Source organism: Oncorhynchus gorbuscha, linkage group LG03 (assembly GCF_021184085.1).
Source record: "Oncorhynchus gorbuscha isolate QuinsamMale2020 ecotype Even-year linkage group LG03, OgorEven_v1.0, whole genome shotgun sequence".
NCBI classification, from domain to species: Eukaryota; Metazoa; Chordata; class Actinopteri; order Salmoniformes; family Salmonidae; genus Oncorhynchus; species Oncorhynchus gorbuscha.
In genome coordinates, this window is record NC_060175.1 from 92502686 (window position 1) to 92525951 (window position 23266).

At 42.2% G+C, this 23266-nt stretch overlaps 2 protein-coding genes and 1 long non-coding RNA gene across 3 annotated transcripts; all 3 read right to left on the reverse strand.

The window, feature by feature from the left end:
* Nucleotides 1-2: 2 nt before the first annotated feature.
* LOC124032224 lies at nt 3-792 on the reverse strand. The gene is made up of 2 exons (XR_006838224.1): nt 669-792; nt 3-444 (listed from the first exon to the last, which is right to left on the reverse strand). It is a non-coding gene; the product is annotated as an uncharacterized LOC124032224 (long non-coding RNA).
* A 34-nt stretch (nt 793-826) lies between these two features.
* Nucleotides 827-7383, reverse strand: LOC124032225 (melanocyte protein PMEL-like). Its single transcript, XM_046344468.1, is given in 11 exon segments — nt 827-1335; nt 1896-1980; nt 1983-2012; nt 2274-2399; nt 2536-2745; nt 2944-3288; nt 3407-3568; nt 3672-3806; nt 5508-5654; nt 5968-6062; nt 7252-7383. Coding segments are annotated over 10 exon segments (1560 nt in total). The 5' UTR covers nt 6032-6062; nt 7252-7383; the 3' UTR covers nt 827-1079.
* An 8717-nt stretch (nt 7384-16100) lies between these two features.
* LOC124023034 lies at nt 16101-23199 on the reverse strand. Its single transcript, XM_046337612.1, has 8 exons — nt 23112-23199; nt 22796-22935; nt 22528-22702; nt 22241-22382; nt 22040-22105; nt 20302-21914; nt 17230-19055; nt 16101-17064 (listed from the first exon to the last, which is right to left on the reverse strand). Exons 2-8 carry the CDS (start codon nt 22915-22917, stop codon nt 16863-16865), a joined length of 4146 nt encoding a protein of 1381 aa, XP_046193568.1. The 5' UTR covers nt 22918-22935; nt 23112-23199; the 3' UTR covers nt 16101-16862.
* Between the last annotated feature and the right edge of the window lie 67 nt (nt 23200-23266).

Below are 23266 nucleotides of genomic sequence, written 5' to 3' on the forward strand. Positions count from 1 at the left end.
AGTACAGTTTTGGGGGGGGATTTTAATGGGGAAAATACATATAAATGTCTGACTTTACAGTAGTTTACAATACTATTCACTGATAAAACTTCCACTATAAACATTTGAGGATGCACATTTAAGTTTGATGGTAATAAGCCAAATTATATCCATTAATGAACTTTCAGTTAAAAAATAAATGTATAAAAAATTGATTAAAGAAAAAGCTAAACATTTCAGATGACGGATGTTTCTATGCTGTTGTGTATTTGGCAGTTGAATGGGTTGTTTTCCATTCACACCAGCCTGTCATCGAGCAGTGGGCTGTTCTCTATAAGGTCCCATCGACTCAGAAGGTTCCAGAACAGTAGAGGCCCAGAGCTCCAACCAGGACTGCTCTCAGCGCTCTGGAAGGTGGAGCCAACCACAGACTCCTCCTTCAGAGGAAGGTAGGCTTTGAATCGTCTGTGGAACAAAAGGAAAATTATTAATTACATTCATTTTTTCCAAGGCTCACTTACACAAATATGTCAATCTCAATGTGACTCATCTGGTAAAATAAAGGATGAAAAGGTAATGAGAAAAGTGTTATCAATTGTACAATATGCTGCATACAGTTGCCCTGAGACAAGGCTATACAGTGTAGACACCATAGAGGTAATGTCTCAAGTAAGCTGAAAAGGTTATACCTTGTGTTGATATGGAACTCTTCAGAGAGCTGTGAATAGAGTAGACCAATGCTGATTTGTGACTCACTTGTAAGTGTAGGCCATGGTTCCTGTGACCAGGGCAACGATCAGGACCATCATGATGGTCCTGATCGTTGCCCTGGTCACAGGAACCATGGCCTACACTTACTGGTTGGAGCTCTGGGCCTCTACTGTTCTGGAACCTTCTGAGTCGATGGGACCTTATAGAGAACAGCCCACTGCTCAGTGCCAGCTGAGGACAGACTGGAACCTGCCACCAAAAAACCCAAACAATAATTTATGTAAAACAACTTAATATAACATCATATTACAATATATTAATTATATTATTTCCAATAACAATAGGTGTTGGACTGAAGGTGTTGGACTGATTGTCCCAGGGACCCAGATTCAAGACGTGGCGAGGCAGATGTGCAGAGCAGACATCTTACGGTACATACCCACGGTCATAGTATATTTGGCGCTGGTGACTGCCAGACTGACATTGTTGGTCATGGACACGTTGATACAGAAGATGCCGGAGTCATTGAAAAAGTGACGCAGTACCAGCTGGCACTCATTAGAGGGGGCCACTGTGTTACACATGGTGTGGATGGGCATAAAACAGTCTGCATCGGACACCACCGTGCACACCTCTGTGGGAAGGCTGGGTGGAGAATAGACACAGGGTCAGAAACACTTGTTGAAACTCTAAGAACCGGATTCCTTTGCTATTTATTTTTAGATGTGATATGTTTTATGACTGCTGCAAGACAAATTGCCTCTCTGAGGACAATACAGTTTTCTGAATCTGAATTCCCTGACCCAGACTAATCCTGGACTAAAATGCAAGAATGATTTTAAATCCAGGATTAGGATTAATCTGAGGCACAGGCGGCTGGTTTCAATTTAAACAGGGAGGACGGGCTCATAGTAATGGCTGGAACGGAGTGAATGGAATGGTATAAAACACATTAAGCACAAGGTTTTCATGTGTTTAATACTATTCCATTTACTCCAATCCAGCCATTATTATGAGCCATCCTCCCCTCAGCAGCATCCTGTGATCTGGGGCAATGAAACTGATCCTAGTGCCTAAGTGGTGGAATATAGGTCTACATACCTTGTGGATTTGTCTGTGGATCATGATTCTGCTTAGGGAAATAATAAATGGTGTGATTGTCTGAGACAGTCTTCCTTAATTGGGTCTGGAGAAGGAATACTCACCTCCCTTGGCAGGTGACAGTTAGATCCACTACGTTTCGTTCAACCTCAGATTCATCCATCTTGATCACAGCATTGTCCACAGCATTATCAGCATTATCTTCAAACTCTCAATGCCCTCTGAAGACAAAGACAGAAAGATGGGCCGTAAAATAATCCTGAATGTAAATCAAATACAATAGTAGGATGGAAATTTACATGTTACATGTTACTCTAATTATTTCTTATTTTTATCTCTTGCCTTTTTAAGGTATTTTCTTAAAACTGCAAGTGTTGGTTAAGGGCTTGTAAGTAAGCATTTCACTGAAAGGTGAACCTGTTGTATTTGGCGCATGTGACAAATAACATTTGATTTGATTTATATAGAGACAGTGGACTTACCAACGATGTCAATGCCAGTGCAGAAGGACCCATAGCGATAGATCACACAGTCATCATCCTTGGGTTTGTCATTGGCTTCACGCTTAACAACTATCCCCACGGGAGCTTGGCCTGTAGCAGTCTGTCCTGTATCAGGAGAAACAACAATGGATTCCAGTTACTAAATTGAAAATCCAACAATCTAAAGTACATTAGATGAACAGTTAATATGCTTAATTAATCAGTTAAAATGAATATGTTACATGTTTAGAACATACAGTACCTGCTGGCTCTAATTCCTCAGCAGCAGGGACAGTTGGAGTGTCAGGATAAACTTGAGGAGGTATCTTCGTGTCCCGAGTGGTGGAGGCTCCCTCCTCAGTCATGTCCTCTGTGTCAGTCTCAGCGGGAGCTGATGGGCCTACATTTATTGTAGCTTCCTGTGTGGCCACCATCACTGGAGCAGCTGACGCATCAGTAGCAGGAGCTCTCACTGGAGGTAGAAACAGGACTACTACATGTTCGATTTTCTTTGTCAATCCTGGCATAGCCTACATATTGAGTGAATCTCAAAAGTATTTCCCATGATTCCCCGCATCCTCTCTTCTTGAAGACACTAAGGATGCAAAGAATCCAAATTAAGACTTTAGAAATTCACTTCTGGACTAAAGCGCTTCAAGATGAGAATGACCTGTTGTGCCGGCTGGGTTTACAGGCCCGATGGTGACAGCATTACCAGTGGGGTTGACACCAGCTGGTGTGGCACATGCTTTATCAGGGATAACGGCCTGTACGACCACCTGGGGCTTGAAGCCACCAGCCACTACATAGGTGTGGGTGACAGTCAGCTCTCTGGAGATGAGCGCCCCGCTGCTGTCACCAAAGTCCCAGTTGTAGGTGATGTCGGCGTCACTCAGGTACTCGCTGGGGTCGTGGAGGCTGATGGTGAAGGCTATGGCTCTGTTCTGGACGAAGCTCAGGTCTGCCTCATTGATGTCGTTCACTTGGGTCATTGAGACTGAGAATGGGATTTGATCTAAAGACATAGAGATGGAGAAAAACCCTCAGACACGCATCTTATTTTTCAAGTCAGCTGCTCATACATTCATCCATTAATTTGTTTGTCCTTTCATTCATCCATTTATGACACTAACCAGTGATGGAGAACTGTATTGAGGCGTATCCCAGAGGGATGAACTTCTCATGGCTGCGGTAGTGGTAGATTACAATGTCCACGATGTAGGAACCCAGAGGGACATCGTCTGTCCCAATGGTGAGGGAGGAGGATGGGCCATCAGACACCTGCCAGTACTGACCTGTAAAGCAAAGAAAATGGCTTATTACATCTTTGGCAGACATTAAGTAAAACATGAATTATGTAGGCCCTAATAGGTGAGAGTGGTCGCAGCTGCACTTTACCCCATGTCTTCCATACAAACACATATGCAGGGGGCTTGTCACCGCCCTTCTTGAAGGGTGTTCCGTCAGGAAAGACATCATTCCAGTCCATGTTTTGTGCAGGATACACTGGCTCAGACTGATGGAAATTTGTTCCTGGAGGAAACAGGGCGAGTGTTGGTTTCTGCTTTGTCTTAAGACAGAGGAGTATGTATTATAAATTACACTATATATACAAAAGTATGTGGACACTCCTTCAAATTAGTGTATTCGGCTATTTCAGCCACACCCGTTGCTGACAGGTGTATAACATCGAGCACACATCCACACAATTTCCATAGACAAACATTGGCAGTAGAATGGCCTGTCCTGAAGAGCTTTGTGACTTTCAACATGGCACAGTCATAGGATGCCACCTTTCCAACAAGTCAGTTCGTCAAATGTCTGCCCTGCTAGATCTGCCCCGGTCAACTGTTAGTGCTGTTATTGTGAAGTGGAAACGTCTAGGAGAAACAACGGCTTAGCCGCGAAGTGGTACGCCACACATAAAATTAGTCTGTCCTCGGTTGCAATTCTCAATACCGAGTTCCAAACTGCCTCTAGAAGCAACGTCAGCACAATAGTCATTTGTCTGGAGCTTCATGAAATGGGTTTCCATGGCCAAGCAGCCGCACACACAAGCTTAAGATCACCATGCGCATTGCTAAGCGTAAAGCTCGCCACCATTGAACTCTGAAGCAGTTGAAACGCGTTCTCTGGAGTGATGAATCATGCTTCACCACCTGGCAGTCCAACTGACAAATCTGGTGTTGGCGGATACCAGGAGAATGCTGCCTGCCCGAATGCACAGTTTAGAGTTTGATGTAGGAGGAGTAATGGTCTGGAGCTGTTTTTCATGGTTCGAGCTAGCCCCCTTAGTTCAAGTAAAGGGAAATCCTAACTTTACAGCATACAATGGCATTCTAGACAATATTGTGCTTCCAACTTTGTGGGAACAGTTTGGGGAAGGGCCTTTCCTGTTTCAGCATAACAATGCGCCCGTGCACAAAGCGAGGTCCATACAGAAATGGTTTGTCGAGATCAGTGTGGAAGAACTTGACTGGCCTGCACAGAGACCTGACCTCAACCCCATCGAACACCTTTGGGATGAATTGCAACGCCGACTGTGAGCTAGGCCTAATCGCCCAACATCAGTGACCAACCTCACTAATTGTAAGTCGCTCTGGATAAGAGCGTCTGCTAAATGACTTAAATGTAATGTAAATGTAAATGTAATGCTCTTCTGGCTGAATGGAAGCAAGTCCCCACAGCAATGTTCCAACATCTAGTGGAAAGCCTTCCCAGAAGAGTGGAGGCTGTTATAGCAGCAAAGGAGGGACCAACTCCATATTAATGCCATGATTTTGGAATGAGATGTTTGACAAGCAGATGTCCACATACTTTTGGTGATGTAGTGTATGTAGAAAAAGAGAACGTAGTATTGAACCTCAAAATGTAATGTTTGCAGACAGCAACATGGCACTGTAGGCTCCAAATGGGGAAAAAAAAACAATACAAATACTGTAGTCTCTCTCGTGACAGACTTAATTAACAAAAGCTGGCTAGAAACCAGCATTCGTGCAATATTTGGTTCCGATTGCCAAGATTACTGTATAAGTGACAAAAGACCCTCATATGGCCAAAAGCTTTGGAATGAGGTTACCAGAACCCTGATCTTGTTCACCAGACATGGGATGAGGTTACCAGAACCCTGATCGTGTTCACCAGACATGGGATGAGGTTACCAGAACCCTGATCTTGTTCACCAGACATGGGATGAGGTTACCAAAACCCAGTCAGTCCTGGAGAAGGACTTACCATTGACGGTGCAGTTCTCAGCCCACACCACCTCTCCATCGGGCGTGACCTTCTGGTTGTGTGGGAACTGCAGCTCGATGGTAAAGGTCACATTGGCTCCAGTCAGGGTCGGTGCATCATTACCCACAATGAACTTCACCTTGCCACCTGTTGGGAAGAATGTACACTTTGAAGTCAATATCATTAGTATACTATTTCACAGAGATACTTGACTTACTTTACATAAAGTGAGCAGAGGTCATCCAAAAATGTCCACACATGTCAGTGTTATTCCAACCTCATAGTGTGGAAACATATATAAAACACAGGAAAATCTCATTTTGGACTGCATTGGGCCTTTAAACCCCTTTACTGTATGAGCAGCAGAGGTAATCCACAAATGTCCACAAATTTCACAGAGATATTCCTGTCACCATCAGTGTACACACATTGTGTTGAGACAGAGGATAACTGTGCATACCTTTCCAAGAGTCTTTGTACCGAGGACCTTCATCTTTCCAGACTGGATACATTTTCGTATCCATGATGGATATCGGGTGAAGCGACGTTTGGGCTCTGGAATATAATCATAGAAATGACATATAAAGCAGAGCATGCATTCATTAGAGTTGAAAAGGAAGGAGCTGACCACACGTTCAGTTACAACCTTAAAGGAGGGCACTGATAAACACTGATTATTTTCATATGCAGTGGTAGTATGTTTTATTTTTAATCCTGAATTGGGATTGAACGCTGGTCATCCACAAATGGCACCCTAGCCAAAATCACAATATGGATATCCCAATTGGAGGAGACCGCAAGGTGCTTATCAAGAGTATGATTGTTACAATAGGCTACTGTATTGTGCAATGATCCCACCAACAGTACACGTTTACTGTTAAATTAAGAATTAACAGCCGCTGACAGATACTTTCTATATTGTTTGGAATTAATGTAAACTGCTGATTGGTGACAAATGACACTCTTGATTTTTAACAATTCATTTAAAGCTCATTCTACTTGACCTATGTTGAAGATAGCATGCATTACTGCATTGGATCTTCCTAGAAGCCCAATGACTGCAATGATGCTTCCCCAGAAAATCAAGGATGTCAACAGGTTTAATTCAGATTTGTGCAATGTTTGAAAAGCATTTGGCTATCAAAACGGACAATCTCCATTGAAAGGGTTTTTGTCCAGGACTAGGCTTAATCTGTGTCTGGGAAACTGTCCCTTGGTCATGCAAAGGGCACATAGTGTTGCACTGTGGAGCCTCTTTCATAAAGCATCTAAGACAAGACCAAATGCAGTGTTCCTCAATACACTGAAAGGTTTGAATAAAACAAGTGTTGCCTGAAATGCCTGATGTGCTGGTCCATTTTTAGCCCAGTGGGCATGTCTAACTTGATAATATTTTTGTGCAATATGATCATCATCTGGCTAATAATGGGGACCTCAAGGGGAAAAAATGGTTCGGTGAGGGGACCTCAAGGGGAAAAAATGGGCAGGTGTGTTAGAAATTCCTTGAGGCACCCTCACCGAACCATTTTTTCCCCTTGAGGCCCTCTCACTGGACCATTTTTATCCTTAAGCCCCCCCCCCCCCCCCAAACACACACACACATTGGGAAATCCTGGTGAGCCACTGCCTTAAATGAGGAATAAATCCCTTTTGTAAATTTAAAAAATACTTTCTTGAAAACATAAATGTAGATATGCCTGGATTATCTGGTATACATAATAATATCCAGAGTGGCTGTACTTACTTGCTGTAGCAGATGAAAAAAGTGCCAGCACCAACACTGCAAGAGCTGTCCCTCTCCTCATGTCCTAAGTGTGCACGCTTCCTTTCCACCTTAAATATGAAACATCCCTTTTCTTCTCCTGCACTGCAGGTCGGAACAAACTCACAAAAGCATTGTGATTACTGGCTTTATAAATGCTCTAATCTCTGACATAACAGCAGTAGTACTAGACCCCTCCTACCCCACTGAAACCTGTGATCCCACCTCCCCAAAGGCACTTGTGACCTATCTGGTTTTCCTAGAACAGTAAAGGAGGGCTCACTTATGTAAAGGCACACAATGAAATGGAGATTCAAATGTATTTTACATGCACCTTTTAGGTTGACCTTTATAGACCATGTGTACAATATTTCAGAAGATACCTGAGTGTAAGAAAGAAGTTGAACTTGTCTGGTAACACAAGGAGTGATATTATTTGGGGAGTAACGTCCACCAATCCAGTTAAAAGTAGGACATGAATAGAAGAGAACACACCTGTTGTGATTATTTCCCATTAGGCTGTGCAGAGTCTTGGGACTTCAGTCTATTTCTGTCTTCTTTATCTTGATTTGTTTCCATACTGTAGCCTTATAAACTCACTATTACCTACACATCTTCATGAGTGAATTTAGATTCATACTGTATTTGTTAATCTGATTACGGATGGGTGCAACAACTTGTGAAATCAGCAGTCTACCTTCCCAAGGCATTGAGCTAATAAAGCTGCATACAAACATGGCCTCTTTCTTGCTTTCTTGAGTAAGGAAGCTCCAAAATGCAGGTGTTTCAGCCTAGCTCAGTGCTTTCTGTGGTGGTGGGGCATCCAGCAGGAAGTACAGAGCGTAGGGATTGGTAATGTTCTCTAGTTGCACCGTGATTGGCTCAGTGTTCTGGCACTCTTGGGGACACTACGTCACTGCAAAATATACAGGGACCGCTAGAAAGTTCAAAATCCCTTGGGTGCTGCCATAGATTTACATTAGACGTGCCCATCCAAGAAGGCTCAAGGTTATTGGCCACAGAAAAAAATATGTCAAATCATGTTATATATTTTTTATATTTTACCCCCTTTATTCTCCCCAATTTTGTGAAATCCAATTGGTAGTTAAGATCTTCAATCAGATGTATTTATAGAGCCCTTTGTAAGGGATTTCCTCCTCTTCTTCCGAAGAGGAGAGGCGAGAAGGATCGGAGGACCAATATGCGGCGTGGTAAGTGTTCATGGTTCTTTAATCAGAGAAACTATACATGAACAGAATACAAAAAACAAGAAACGTGAAAACCCGAAAACAGTCCCATGTGGCACAAACACTGACACAGGAGATAACCACCCACAAAATAATTTAAAAAATATGGTTGCCTAAATATGGTTCCCAATCAGAGACAACGAAAAACACCTGCCTCCGATTGAGAACCACTCTAGGCAACCATAGACTTAGAGTTTAAAACAGGGCCAAACAGGCAGGATATAACCCCACCCACTTTGCCAAAGCACAGACCCCACACCACTAGAGGGATATCTTCAACCACCAACTTACTATCCTGAGACAAGGCTGAGTATAGCCCACGAAGATCTGACCGAAGTTAGCTTGCAGGCCCCCGGCCCGCCAGAAGGAGTCGCTAGAACACAATGAGACAAGTAAATCTTCCCGGCCAAACCCTTCCCTAACCACGCAGAGCCAATTGGGCGCCGTCCCCTGGGCTTCCTGGTCACAGACACTGTGACACAGCATGGGATAAAATCCAAGAAAGCAGTGGCACCTCAGCACTGCAATGCAGTGCCTTAGACAGCTGTGCCAAAATCACGCTATATCTACTGTAGCTTTGATTGGACTGATCATGTCAACATCATACCTTAAAAATCTTAGCTAGACAAGCAGCCATCTTCATGAATCAAGTTGAGAATCTACTGGCAAATCCTTTTCAATCTTTGTGATATGAAGAGAAATTATAGATAAAACATATATCAGTGCTCATCGGCCATTGGACATTACACAACAAGTTGGAAATCACAAATTCAACATGAGCGGTTTGGAAGGAATCAGTGGCTAACTGCAAGAGTTGCAAAGCAAGCATTATTTTGCTTCCCCTGCTATTCGGTGGAGAGGGTGTGTGGCCTCCTTTTCCAAGCTTAAAAGTATAAACATTCACATGCAACACCATGGGCCAGACAAGGTTGAATATATTGGTGTGACCTCTGCTGAGTTCAAAACAACTGGAAACTCAGAACTGGGAAATCTCATATTTCAGTGAGTTCAAGACAACTGGGAACTCGGAAAAGAAAAAGCTCCAACTAGGAAAATACACTTTGAGCGGTCATCCAATTCGAAATTCCAAGTCAGGAACTCAGACCTCTTTCTAGAGGTCCGACCTGAGGTCATGATTAAACATAGTTTTTTTTCTGAATTCTCAGTTGTCTTGAAAGCACCATACATCCAGAGAATGCCAGACTTTGATGACAAAGTTTCATGGCAAAATTTGCAAGCAAGGACCGCCGCGCCACCTTCCTGTTCAAGTGAGCACAGCACAACGGTGAGTCCAAAAAATGTCTTGTATACTGGTGCATAAATTATGTAAAATACCAGGGAGATATGTATTTATTTTCATTTTATTTCACCTTTATTTAACAAGGTAGGCTAGTTGAGAACAAGTTCTCATTTACAACTGCGACCTGGCCAAGATAAAGCAAAGCAGTGTGACACAGACAACACAGAGTTACACATGGAATAAACAATAAACAAGCCAATAACACAATAAACAAGTCAATGACACAGTAGAAATAAAGAATGTCTATATACAAAAGGCAAAAGGCATGAGGACGGTCGGCAATAAATAGGCCATAGGAGCGAATCATTACAATTTAGCAGATTAACACTGGAGTGATAAATGAACAGATGATGATGTGCAAGTAGAGATACTGGTGTGCAAATTTTTTTATTTGTTTATTTTACCTTTATTTTACTAGGCAAGTCAATTAAGAACAAATTCTTATTTTCAATGACGGCCTAGGAACAGTGTGTTAACTGCCTGTTCAGGGGCAGAACGACAGATTTGTACCTTGTCAGCTCGGGGACTCGAACTTGCAACATTTTGGTTACTAGTCCATGCTCTAACCACTAGGCTACCCTGCCGCCCCAGGGAGCAGAAAAAGAGCAGAAAAGTAAATAAAAACAGTATGGGGATGAGGTTGGTAGATTGGGTGGGCTATTTACAGATGGACTATGTACAGCTGCAGCGATTGGTTAGCTGCTCAGATAGCTGATGTTTAAAGTCGGTGAGGGAAATAAAAGTCTCCAACTTCAGCGATTTTTGCAATTCGTTCCAGTCACTGGCAGCAGAGAGCTGGAAGGAAAGGCAGCCAAATGAGGTGTTGGCTTTGGGGATGATCAGTGAGATATACCTGCTGGAACGTGTGCTACAGGTGGGTGTTGTTATCGTGACCAGTGAACTGAGACAAGGCGGAGCTTTACCTAGCATAGACTCAGTACCTTGACTCGGTACCTTGAGCGTGGCTGAGGTGCACCCGTGACTGACTCGGAACCCGATTGCACAGCGGAGAAGGTACGGTGGGATTCGAAATGGTCAGTGATCTGTTTATTAACTTGGCTTTCGAAGACTTTAGATAGGCAGGGCAGAATGGATATAGGACTGTAACAGTTTGGATCTAGGATGTCACCCCCTTTGAAGAGGGGGATGAGCGCGGCAACTTTCCAATCTTTAGGGATCTCGGACGATATGAAAGAGAGATTGAACAGGCTGGTAATAGGGGTTGCAACAAAGGCGGCGGATAGTTAGAAAGAGAGGATCCAGATTGTCTAGCCCAGCTGATTTGTACTGGGCCAGGTTTTTCAGCTCTTTCAGAACATCTGCTATCTGGATTTGGGTGAAGGAGAAGCTGGGGAAGCTTAGGCGAGTAGCTGCGGGGGGGGGGGGTTGGAGTTGCCAAGAGGAAGGCATGGCCAACTGTTGAGGAATGCTTATTGAAATTTCGATTATCATGGATTTATCGGTGGTGACCGTGTTACCTAGCCTCAGTGCAGTAGGCAGCTGGGAGGGGGTGCTCTTGTTCTCCACGGACTTTACAGTGTCCAAAACCTTTTTGGAGGTAGAGCTACAGGATGCACATTTCTGCTTGAAAAAGCTAGCCTCTGGTTTCCTGACTGACTGCGTGTATTGGTTCCTGACTTCCCTGAACAGTTGCATATCGCGGGGACTATTCGATGCTATTGCAGTCTGCCACAGGATGTTTTTGTGCTGGTCAAGGGCAGTCAGGTCTGGAGTGAACCAAGGGCTATATCTGTTCTTAGTTCTGCATATATATTTTTGAACGGGGCATGCTTATCTAAGATGGTGAGGAAATTACTTTTAAAAGAATGACCAGGCATCCTCGACTGACGGGATGAGGTCAATATCTTTCCAGGATACCCAGGCCAGGTCGAATAGAAAGGCCTGCTCGCAGAAGTGTTTTATGGAGCGTTTGACAGTGATGAGGGGTGGTCGTTTGACCGCGGACCCATAGTGGATACAGGCAATGAGGCAGTGATCGCTGAGATCCTGATTGAAAACAGCAGAGGTGTATTTGGAGGGCAAGTTGGTCAGGATAATGTCTATGAGGGTGCCGATGTTTACAGATTTAGGGTTGTACCTGGTGGGTTCCTTGATGATTTGTGTGAGATTGAGGGCATCTAGCTTAGATTGTAGGACTGCCGGGGTGTTAAGCATATCCCAGTTTAGGTCACCTAGCAGAACGAACTCTGAAGCTAGATGGGGGGCGATCAATTCACAAATGGTGTCCAGGGCACAGCTGGGAGCGGAGGAGGGTCGATAGCAGGCGGCAACAGTGAGAGACTTATTTCTGGAGAGATTCATTTTTAAAATGAGTTTGAACTGTTTGAGTATAGACCTGGAAAGTATGACAGAACTTTGCAGGCTATCTCTGCAGTAGATTGCAACTCCTCCCCCTATGGAAGTTCTATCTTGATGGAAAATGTGGTAGTTGGGTATGGAAAACTCAGAATTTTTGGTGGCTTTCGTAAGCCAGGATTCAGACACAGCAAGGACATCAGGGTTGGTGGAGTGTGCTAAAGCAGTGAGTAAAACAAACTTAGAGAGGAGGCTTCTGATGTTAACATGCATGAAACCAAGGCTTTTTCGATCACAGAATTCAACAAATGAGGGTGTCTGGGGACACGCAGGGCCTGGGTTTACCTCCACATCACCCAAGGAACAGAGGAGTAGGATGAGGGTATGGCTAAAGGCTATCAAAACTGGTCGCCTAGAGTGTGGGGACAAAGAAGAAAAGGAGCAGATTTCTGAGCGTGGTAGAATAGATTCAGGGCAGAATGTGCAGACAGGGGTATGGTGGGGTGCGGGTACAGCTGAGGTAAGCCCAGGCACTGAGGGATGATAAGAGAGGTTGTATCTCTGGAAATGCTAGTTATAATGGGTGAGGTCTGTAACTAAGAAAGTGTACTGTAGCTAAGAAAGTAATACTAAGTGTATGTTGTGTAGTAAGCGGTTAGTAGCCCATGTGCCTCACCATAATAATTTGGTCCCTTTCCCCTTCATAACTTAGCCTACTGTAACTTAGTCTACTGACTTGGTGGTGCACATGTACAGTTGAAGTCGTAAGTTTACAAACACTTAGGTTGGAATCATTAAAACTTGTTTTTCAACTATAGTTAACAAACTATAGTTTTGGCAAGTCAGTGAGGACATCTACTTCATGCATGACACAAGTAATTTTTCCAACAATTGTTTACAGAAAGATTATTTCACTTATAATTCACTGTATCACAATTCCAGTAGGTCAGAAGTTAACATACACTTGACTGTCTTTAAACAGCTTGGAAAATTACAGAAAAGTATGTCATGACTTTAGATGCTTCTGACAGGCTAATTGATATAATTTGAGTCAATTGGAGGTGTACCTGTTGATGTATTTCAAGGCCTACCTTCAAACTCAGTGCCTCTTTGCTTGACATTATGGGAAAATCCAAAGAAAGCAGCCAAGACCTCAGAAAAAAATGGTAGAGCTCCACAAGTCTGGTTAATCCTTGGGAGCAATTTCCAAACGCCTGAAGGTACCACGTTCATCTGTGCAAACAATAGTACGCAAGTATAAACACCATGGGACCACGCAGCCGTCATACCGCTCAGGAAGGAGACGCGTTCTGTCTCCTAGAGATGAACGACCTTTGGGGCGAAAAGTGCAAATCAATCCCAGAACAACAGCAAAGGACCTTGTGAAGATGATGGAGGAAACAGGAACAGAAGTATCTATATTCACAGTAAAACGAGTCCTATATCGACATAACCTGAATGGCCACTCGGCAAGGAAAAAGCCACTGCTCAAAAAAACGCCATGAAAAAAGCCAGACTACGGTTTGCAACTGCACATGGGGACAAAAATCGTACATTTTGGAGAAATATCCTCTGGTCTGATGAAACAAAAATAGAACTGTTTGGCCATAATGACCATCGTTATGTTTGGAGGAAAAAGGGGGAGGCTTGCAAGCCGAAGAACACCATCCCAACTGTGAAGCATGGGGGTTGCAGCATCATGTTGTGGGGATGCTTTCCTGCAAGAGGGAAATAGATGGCATCATGAGGGAGAACAATTATGTGGATATATTGAAGCAACAACTCAAGACATCAGTCTGGGAGTTAAAACGTGGTCACAAATGGGTCTTCCAAATGGACAATGACCCCGAGCATACTTCCAAAGTTGTGGTAAAATGGCTTAAGGACAACAAAGTCAAGGTATTGGATTGGCCATCAAAGCCCTGATCTCAATCCTATGGAGAATTTGTGGGCAGAACTGAAAAGGAATGTGTGAGCAAGGAGGCATACAAACCTGACTCAGTTATACCAGCTCTGTCAGGATAAACGGGCCAAAATGTACCCAATTTATTGTGGGAAGCTTGTGGAAGGCTACCCGAAATGTTTGACCCAGGTTAAACAATTTAAAGGCAATGCTACCAAATATTAATTGAGTGTATGTCAACTTCTGACCCACTGGGAATGTGATGAGAATAAAATCTGAAATAAATATTTCTCTCTACTAGTATTCTGACATTTCACATTCTTAAAATAAAGTGGTGATCCTAACTGACCTAAGACAGGGAATTTATTACTTAAATGTAAGGAAATATGAAAAACTGAGTTTGACTGTATTTGGCTAAGGTGTATGTAAACTTACGACTTCAACTGTAGCTTAAAGCCTGTTTTAGAGAAATGTCATCATCGAATATTGTAAGAGCTTTCATTGACTGCTTATATGCCCCCATTATTTATCCTACGATTCTGACTTGGTGTACAGGGAGAATACAGTAAGAACAGCCTATGTTTTGAATTCTGTTGCTGTACATTTAAAAAATACTGAACAAATCAAATCAAATCAAATTTTATTTGTCACATACACATGGTTAGCAGATGTTAATGCGAGCGTAGCGAAATGCTTGTGCTTCTAGTTCCGACAATGCAGTGATAACCAACAAGTAATCTAACTAACAATTCCAAAACTACTGTCTTATACATAGTGTAAGGGGATAAGGAACATGTACATAAGGATATATGAATGAGTGATGGTACAGAGCAGCATACAGTAGATGGTATCGAGTACAGTATATACATATGAGATGAGTGTGTAGACAAAGTAAACAAAGTGGCATAGTTAAAGTGGCTAGTGATACATGTGTTACATAAGGATGCAGTCGATGATGTCGATGAACAAATAGTTATATTGACTACGTCCACCTTAAATGGCTCATTACTGTCTTCTCAAAATTACGGATTGCCTCTTATCTGCTAATCGGTCCCTTATGCCATATTTTGTGCATCTCAATTGTCAGTAGAAACCACATTTGTTTAAGCAAGTCAGCCATGTATTCAGTGAATGTGACAAATAAAGTTTGATTTGATATCTGCTATGTTTTTTTTAAAGGCAGTAAATGAGGCTGAATGAACTGTTTCGCTGCCAGACAAGGCCCCGCTGATAGCCAGGTGTTGTGGTGGTAAGGATTAACACCATGGTGGTGAAAAGAAGGCTCTGCTGTTGGGACAGCGTTATGCAGGCCCTAACAGCTTGTGGGTGCCTTTTGTCACTGTTATAGTGCAATTTATGTGTTGTTTAGCTTTGCATGCATCAACAACAAAACAATTGGGCACTTTGCCCCACCAAGATTTACATGCTAAAATTGCCACTAAATATCTACTATGTTATGTACAGTAGATGTACTTCTTATAGGGTACTGTAAGAAGTCTAGTGAAACTGCTGGAGTGTTGAGAATGTTACTAGCTTTTATTAAAATTGGGTAATTAGCAGTGATGTATATACACCCTGGATTGGTAATTCTATGTATTGGCTATTGAGAGGCGTTGAAAACACTGGTCGGCCATATTGGTACTCCCCAATAGAAGCATTCCTCCATAGGAATGAATGGAATTCTACAGTATTTCAATTAAATGTAGCTATTGAGAGGCATTGAAAACACTGGTCGGCCATATTGGTACTCCTCAGTAGAAGCATTCCTCCATAGGAATGAATGGAATTCTACAGTATTTCAATTAAATGTAGATTTCAGTAATCTCTAAAAAAAAAGTATACTTCAGGGAATAAAAGTGTTTTTATGTTTAGCTCACATAATATAATTTAAAAGTATGCATTAAGGTTAAGGTGTCTGTAATATGATAAATGTGTCACAAACAAATGTAGTCATTAATAAATGAATTAATATTGCATCCAAAATATTTTTTACAATGGTGAGGGATGTCTTATTGGTCATCTAATGTAGCCTATATATAAATCATTGGTGATTACAGTGTCACGTGAAAACCGTGCTAATAAGTGAATAGCCATCTTAAAATACCACCTGACCCATTGCATTTAGGCCAATCTGGACTCAATATGTCCCAAAGTAGTCCTTATGATTCTGGGATTTACACTCAAATAGTTGCAGCTCTATTCTAATGAGGCTATTCAGTATTAAAATATTCTGACAATCTGAGCGATAATGATCAAATCTTGCCAGAACACTCTTGATGCATAAATTCAACAATCTGAGGTATAATACCTGGAATGCAGAGTAAGTTGTACTGATTAGTGAAGCGTTTCTGTGTCAACAGAACAATAGGTCATACAATGCTGTCAAGAGAGACTGCTTACAGGCAGGACAAATGTCAGGAATGTAAAGTTAATAATGATTACTGGGGCGCTTGTGACTCCTAAATTCATCCAGCTTTGTCCTCTCCTCCCTTTAGAACCATAAAAGTCACAGTGTAAAAAAAAGTGTATTAATATTTTATTGTCAAATTGTGAGACTGTTTAAACAATGTCACCATTCAGAGCAAAGATATATAATTACTCTCTCCTAACTTTCAATTTAATATTCCTAACGTATCACTAACATCTAAGAAAAACTACACAGTGTAAATAAATGCTTTTGTCTTTTTTAGAAAATAAATGCATTCTTTATTAGCTCAATGTGATTCAAAATAATGTAAGCAAATGCTTCTATCATGTATGTCCAAGTAAACATGTGAATCTTTCTTCAGTTATCACTCTCGCTGTGAGGAGTGGTGTTGGAGGCAGTTCAGGAATCAGTGCAGGGTGTCCCACTCTGAGCCAAAGGGTTGAGCATCTCATTGTCAATTGACAGCGCAGCCAGATTTGCGGCCAATTCGCTCTGCTTTGCCTCAACAAAGTCCTCCCGAACAGACAGCATTATCTCTGCGACGAGTCTTTTGGATGAGTCTATATTAAAGATAGACTCCTTGTCTGAGCTGTCCACCGCTCTTAATGAATAAAAAATACATTTAATTTGTGCAGCACTTTTCATAACAGAGTTCTCAAAGCTCTACAAAAATAAAAACATTTCGAATTAAGGCTGTTCAAATATCAACAGTGGGCTAGGTGTTAAAAAGATTTTCAGATTAGGACTATGAGAAAGACAGTATTACCTTTGGGACTCTGGAGTTGAGAAGTCTCCCTCGGGTGATGATGGATTGGTCGATTGCATCGTCTCAGTTGGGAAATGAAAAGCATCCCTGTGAACTGTGTAAATGTGCATCTTGTTGGGGGGCTGCTCTGGAACCTTTCTACAGCGAAGCACTGGGCGCCATGGTAGCCTCACTTTTGGCTTTCCCTCTGGAGGAGTAGGGACGAGGCCAGAGACATTGAAGACTGATTTGGAAGAGGTCAGGAGGGATTTGGACAGACTGTCTTCTTCGTCTGTGTAGGAAATCCTTTGGGCCTCTTCGTCGATAGGGATATCAGATCCACTGGAGTTAAACTCCAATGAGCTCCAACAGTTGCTCATGGCATAAAGTGAGGATGATGCAGAGACATCCTTTTGCAACTGGGTCAGTTTCAATTCTGTGCCTTTTGAAACTTCCTTTGAGCTTGAAGTAGGCACATCAATTACGGCGAGAGAGTCAAGGCTTCTACTGAGGTGAGTAGCATTTTCAATGTCTTCAGGATTCTTCAAAGCATCAAGGTAGGACATTGACAGGCATCTTTTGACAGGCATCCAATTGACTGGGGATGCTGGTTTTGAAGTAATTACCTTCTGAAGATCAAGGTCTTCCTGTGAGGATATTGCACCAGCGCTCCGTCTGAGGAAACCATCCTCATCCAGTAGGTCATCACAGACAGTGTCCATGAGGCCTGAGGCAATATATTTTATCTTCTGGGGTGACATCCAGATCCCAGGATATGCTTCAAAAGCTTCTGTTGAGTAAGATGCTACATCATCTAGGTCAGGCTGGAGTCCAGCCACATCAGGAACAAATGGTGTGTTGCTTGCCATGAGAGAGGTTCCCATAGCACCCAAAATGTCGCTGACAGCATTGATGGCAGTCTGGCTTGCCTTGGAGGAAATCGCCCTGTTGGGAGAATCTTGTCTAATCATATTGATTATTATAGTCTTGACCTGCTCCAGAACTTTGATGATTAGGTCTTTGGCAGTAGACTGTAGTTTGGGGGTAAGTGAAATGGCATCTACATTGGTATTCATGGTCTCACTGGCTTTCCCGGTCAGCTGACAGGCCTGGTCTTTACTGAGTTTTTTGGATACACTTTTCAACATATCCTCAATCATTTCTTTCTCCGCGCAGTCCTCGCTTTTGAGGTTCACCGATCCAAATTGAGGCAAAGAGACAGAACGTCTTACCTCATTCCTCACAGATTGAGCCAGTATTTCTTTGAAAGGTTCTGTGCTAATTTGGTCCAGAACTCCATCCACAAGGGTGACATAGAGGTTAGGGAAAGAGGTGCTTCTGGTGGCCTTGTGAGCTTTCCTTCTAGGGGATGAGTCAAAGACATAACTTACTCTAATGACTCTTTTTTCATCCGTATTCTTCTCACCTGGAGATATGAGCGCTGTGTCTTGAATCAAAATTGGCTTTACCTCATGGTCTTCAATCTTTACTGCAGGGACCTGTGATTTTGTGTGGCGTTCATCACATCCAGACAGGCTGCTCTGAATTGGTCCAGGAACAACAACATGTGATGGACCTTCTTCAGGATCGTCATGTAGTAGAGCTAGTGGCTGGTCGTCTAAAATCATTTCACTGCACATATCGATGGCATCTTCCACTAAATCATCAGCGATCAACTCAACTTTTGCAGAGGCCATTGATTTCGCTGGGTGCTCGCCTGTTGCCTCAGAGAGCATTCCTTCCATATCTGCTCTGGAAGTAGTACAAGAACATGGAACACTGGCCATCACAGTTGTCTCCATGTCACCCAGAAGACTGCTCACAGCATTGATGGCTGTTCGGCTTACCTTTGGAGATAGAATCAGAATACTTTATTGCCATGCAACAAATGCTGTGGTATAAAGTACTTAAGTAAAAATACTTTAAAGTACTACTTCAGTAGTTTATTTGGGTATCTGTACTTTACATTTTATATATTTTGACTACTTTTACTTTTACTTCACTACATTCCTCGTGAAAATAAAGTACTTTTTACTCCATACATTTTCCCTGTCATCCAAAAGTACTCATTACATTTTGATCGCTTAGCAGGACAGGAAAATAGTCCAATTCACACATTTATCAAGAGAACATCCCTGGTAGACTCACTAAATACACATGCTTCATTTGTAAATTATGTCTGAGTGCTGGAGTGTGCTCCTGGCTATCTGAAAATTTAAATTACAAAAGAATTGTGCTGTCTGGTTTGCTTAATATAAGGAATTTGAAATGATTTATACTTTTACTTTCGATTCTTAGAAATATTTTAAACTAAATAATTTTAGACTTTTACTTAAGTAGTATCTTACTGGGTGACTCATTTTTACTTGAGTCATTTTCTATTAAGGTATCTTTACTTTTACTCAAATATGACAATTGGGTACTTTTTCCCCCACTGAACAAATGATACTAGGAATTTATCTTGGTGTTGCAAATAGAAGCATCCCCATCAACAATCAAGCAGTTCGCCATCAACACAGATTAAACATCAACACAAATACATTAACACCTGCTCTTTCTATGATATAGACTGACCAGGTGAATCAAGGTGAAAGCTATGATCCCTTATGGATATCTCCTGTTAATTCCACTTCAAATCAGTGTAGATGAAGGGGAGGAGACAGGTTAAAGAAGCATTTTTAAGCACTGGGACCATTGTATGTGCCATTTAGATGGTGAATGGGCAAGACAAAACATTTAATTGCCTTTGAACGGGGTATAGTAGTAGGTGCCAGGCACACCGGTTTGTGTCAAGAACTGCAACGCTTCTAGGTTTTTCACGCTCAACAGTTCTAAGAATCGTCCACAACCCAATGGACATCCAGCCAACTTGACACAACTGTGGGTAGCATTGAAGTCAACATGAACCAGCATCCCTGTGGGAATGCTTTTGACACAATATTAGATTAGGAAGGTGTCCCTAATTCTTAGTATACTCAGTGTACATGACCTCCTTTGTAGGAAAAGTGTCATGGCATCACACAGCACATATAAATGTTGCCTACAACATTACACATTACACAGTACATACAACATATTAATATATTGACTTACTTTTTGGGATAGACATCTCTTGGGAGAACCCTTCTTGATCTTGAACACAAAATGTGTCTTGACCTCCTGGAAAACTTTCTGTATCAGTTGTGCTGCAGAAGATTCTAGTCTGTAGATCTCTTCTTCATCTGTAGCCTTTTCCGCCATGGTGCTAGAGCTTGTTCCTCCACACTGTCGGGATACTTCCTTCAGCATATCCTCTAGCATTTTCCTCTCAAAGTAATTATCAATTTGAGTGTTCAACAATCCACAGTCAGGCATAGAAAGGGTGCGTCTCACCTCATTCTTCACTGATTGGGCCAGACTGTCTTTGAAGGGTTCTGTGCCGAAGTGGTCCATAACTGCATCCACAACAAGTCCATACAGGTTGGGAAGAGAAGCGCTTCTGGTGGCTGCATTTTCTTTCTTCACCTTGTGCAAGAGAGTAGGCTTTGAAACAACTTCTTCAGTATTGACTGAGGGCACAGAAAGGGCATTGTCTGTTTCACTGGTGTTACCATTCTCTACTCTTTCTTCTTTGCATTCTACAATGGTTGTGGTATCCGTCTCCTGGGGCGAGGTTGATGCAGCTGCGGAGGCCACTGAGCTGCTTGTCTTACTGTTGTTTTCTGCAACCTCTGAAGTGTCAGATGAAAACATCATTCCATAACTGGGAGAGTTGGATAAAGATGAGTTCACTGGCTCTGAGGGAAGTATTTCCAGAGTCAGGGAAGGAGCTTTTTCTTCAAAAGAGATTTGTATGTCATTTCTGATAGCCCTTGAGTTGCTTGGTTGTTCATCTCTTTCAACCTGAAGCTCAGGAAAAGCCAGCTCAAATAGGAGGCTGTCATATGCAGTGCTAATAAGGTCACAGGCGACACCTTCTAGTTTTGAACAGGAATCTGGGCGGTTCTCGGGGTCTGCCTTTTTTAATGCAGGTGGCTGACTGTTTGATATGCCTGAGGTGCCTTCTTCAGCATCACAGTCTAGTGCAAGCTCTTCAATGTTTTCCTCATTTAATAAGTGTCTAATGTCTTCCAAAACATTGCTTACCACATCAATGGCTGTTTGGCTGGCCTTTGCAGAGACAACTCTGAATTGGGTAGGGGAGTCTTCTCGGATCATTACGATAACCTGCTCCTGGACTTCCTCCAGAACGTCAGTGATCAACGTTGTCACATAGGTGTTTATGTCTTCTCCGTTGGCCATCCACTCCTCTGGTTCTGGATCATCTGCTTGAGCATTGGGTTTGATTGTGTTTCCCCCACGGAGTCTGCAGGCAGGTTCATTGCTAGGATTGGCCGCTCGAGAGACGCACTTCAACACATCGTAAGCGATTCTGGCACTCAGAGCCCTTTGTGCCGCTGGTGTAGACCCTGGAATCCTCAGTTTGACCTCATCCCTGATTGACTCCGCCAGCTGCTTCCTGACAAGCTTGGAGCCCAAGTGGTCGAGGATGACAGATTTCAGCTGAGCTCTGTCTGGGATGCTTTGTCCCTCGATGGCTTTGAAGATCCTCAAAACAGGTTCTTGGAAACCCGTCAGCGGTGCCAGACCATCCAGGCATGGTCTCCTCTGGAGTGGTGCAAGGCCTGGTCTCCTCTGTAGCATGGCTGGCTTTTCCTTAGATTTCCCTATTAATAACACACACACACACATTTAAAACATTTGACTAAATGTAGCATTCACTGGCTATGAACATACTCTGAAAGATATTTCGTAATGAAATTATGGTTCTTTAGTAAGGAAATGTTCTCACCTGACAGAGAAACTGTTTTCTTTACAGTTTTGGAGTGAGCAGGTTTGAGAGCAGGCTGAGCAGATGCTATAATAGTTTAATAAAAATACAAAATATGAGATGATATACAGCACAACACATTCAACTGCTCCTTGTAGGTTGTATTTGGCATAGTCATTTAAACATTGCTTAAATGCGTGATGAATTCAAATGAAATCTTACCTGGTTTTTCAAATATTTCTTCCAGCAGCTTATTTGGTTTGATAGAGGCCTCTCTCAACCTTTCAAACTCCTGGAGGTTTTTCAATTCCTCTTCCATTATCCTCAACCGAATAGCCTGTTTTTGTTCCATAATGCACATTTTCTGTGAAGAACATAGAGTCCAAAAATAGCAATTTAGCATCCACAAAAGTTGAGGTAAAATGATTTCTTAATTTTCATGATTTATTCAAACTTGAAAATAATTGTAGGTAGTTTTGTGAAGTATGATGAAAGTGTGACATTTGTACCTTTCTGATGCGCTTTTCTTTGGCCTCTTTCATATACTTGGCCTTGTTCACATCGTGCCTCACATCCTTTTCAATCAGTTTCAGCCTGAATCGCTCCTTAGAAACCCAATCCTCTTTAAACTCTCTCTCTTGGTCATACAACGCAGTTTGCAGGCCATATTTCTGTCCCCTGTCCCTATCAATACATTAAACAGATGAGTCATGACATTGCCAACACAGAGTAGGCCTATATAACTCTACTTTATTACCTCATGCACTTCTTGCCTACCTGGAACCAATGGTTGACTGCAGATGCTTCAGGTTCTGTGCTCCTTTATTCAGTAAGTACTCTATCATATCTGCCAGGGTAACATCCTTAGGTATATGGCCATCCTCTTGCAACTGAACCATTCTCAGTATTTGTTCCTTCTTAAATAGGATAAATACAATTTTTGTACATTTTAAACACTTATCTAATAAAATACATGTTAGAATAACATTGTTTTTAGAGTGATGAATGATCATTTCACATTTTCTCGTGAAAATAACATGTGTGATCTTCACAGAAGTTCACATTTAAGAACGCAGTCATACTGCCCACATACCAACTTTTTGCTGTAAGTTTTATGATGGTCAGTCTTGACTGTATCCAGGTAATGTTTGTATGTGTTATACTCCTTTAATGAGCATACAACCTTGGGAAGAGAGAGAATCAAAATGTTTCCTGCTATAATACTCCTGGAGTTAACTATCGGTAAAG

Bases quoted from the DNA above. Each gene is read 5' to 3' on its own strand.
- LOC124023034 (XM_046337612.1), bottom strand. From the start codon at position 22,917: ATGGTTCAGTTGCAAGAGGATGGCCATATACCTAAGGATGTTACCCTG. The intron at 22,703-22,795 runs GTAGGCAAGAAG...ATGTATTGATAG, and splicing joins CAGTCAACCATTGGTTCCAG to GGACAGGGGACAGAAATATG. The intron at 22,383-22,527 runs GTACAAATGTCA...TGTTCTTCACAG, and splicing joins AAGAAAAGCGCATCAGAAAG to AAAATGTGCATTATGGAACA.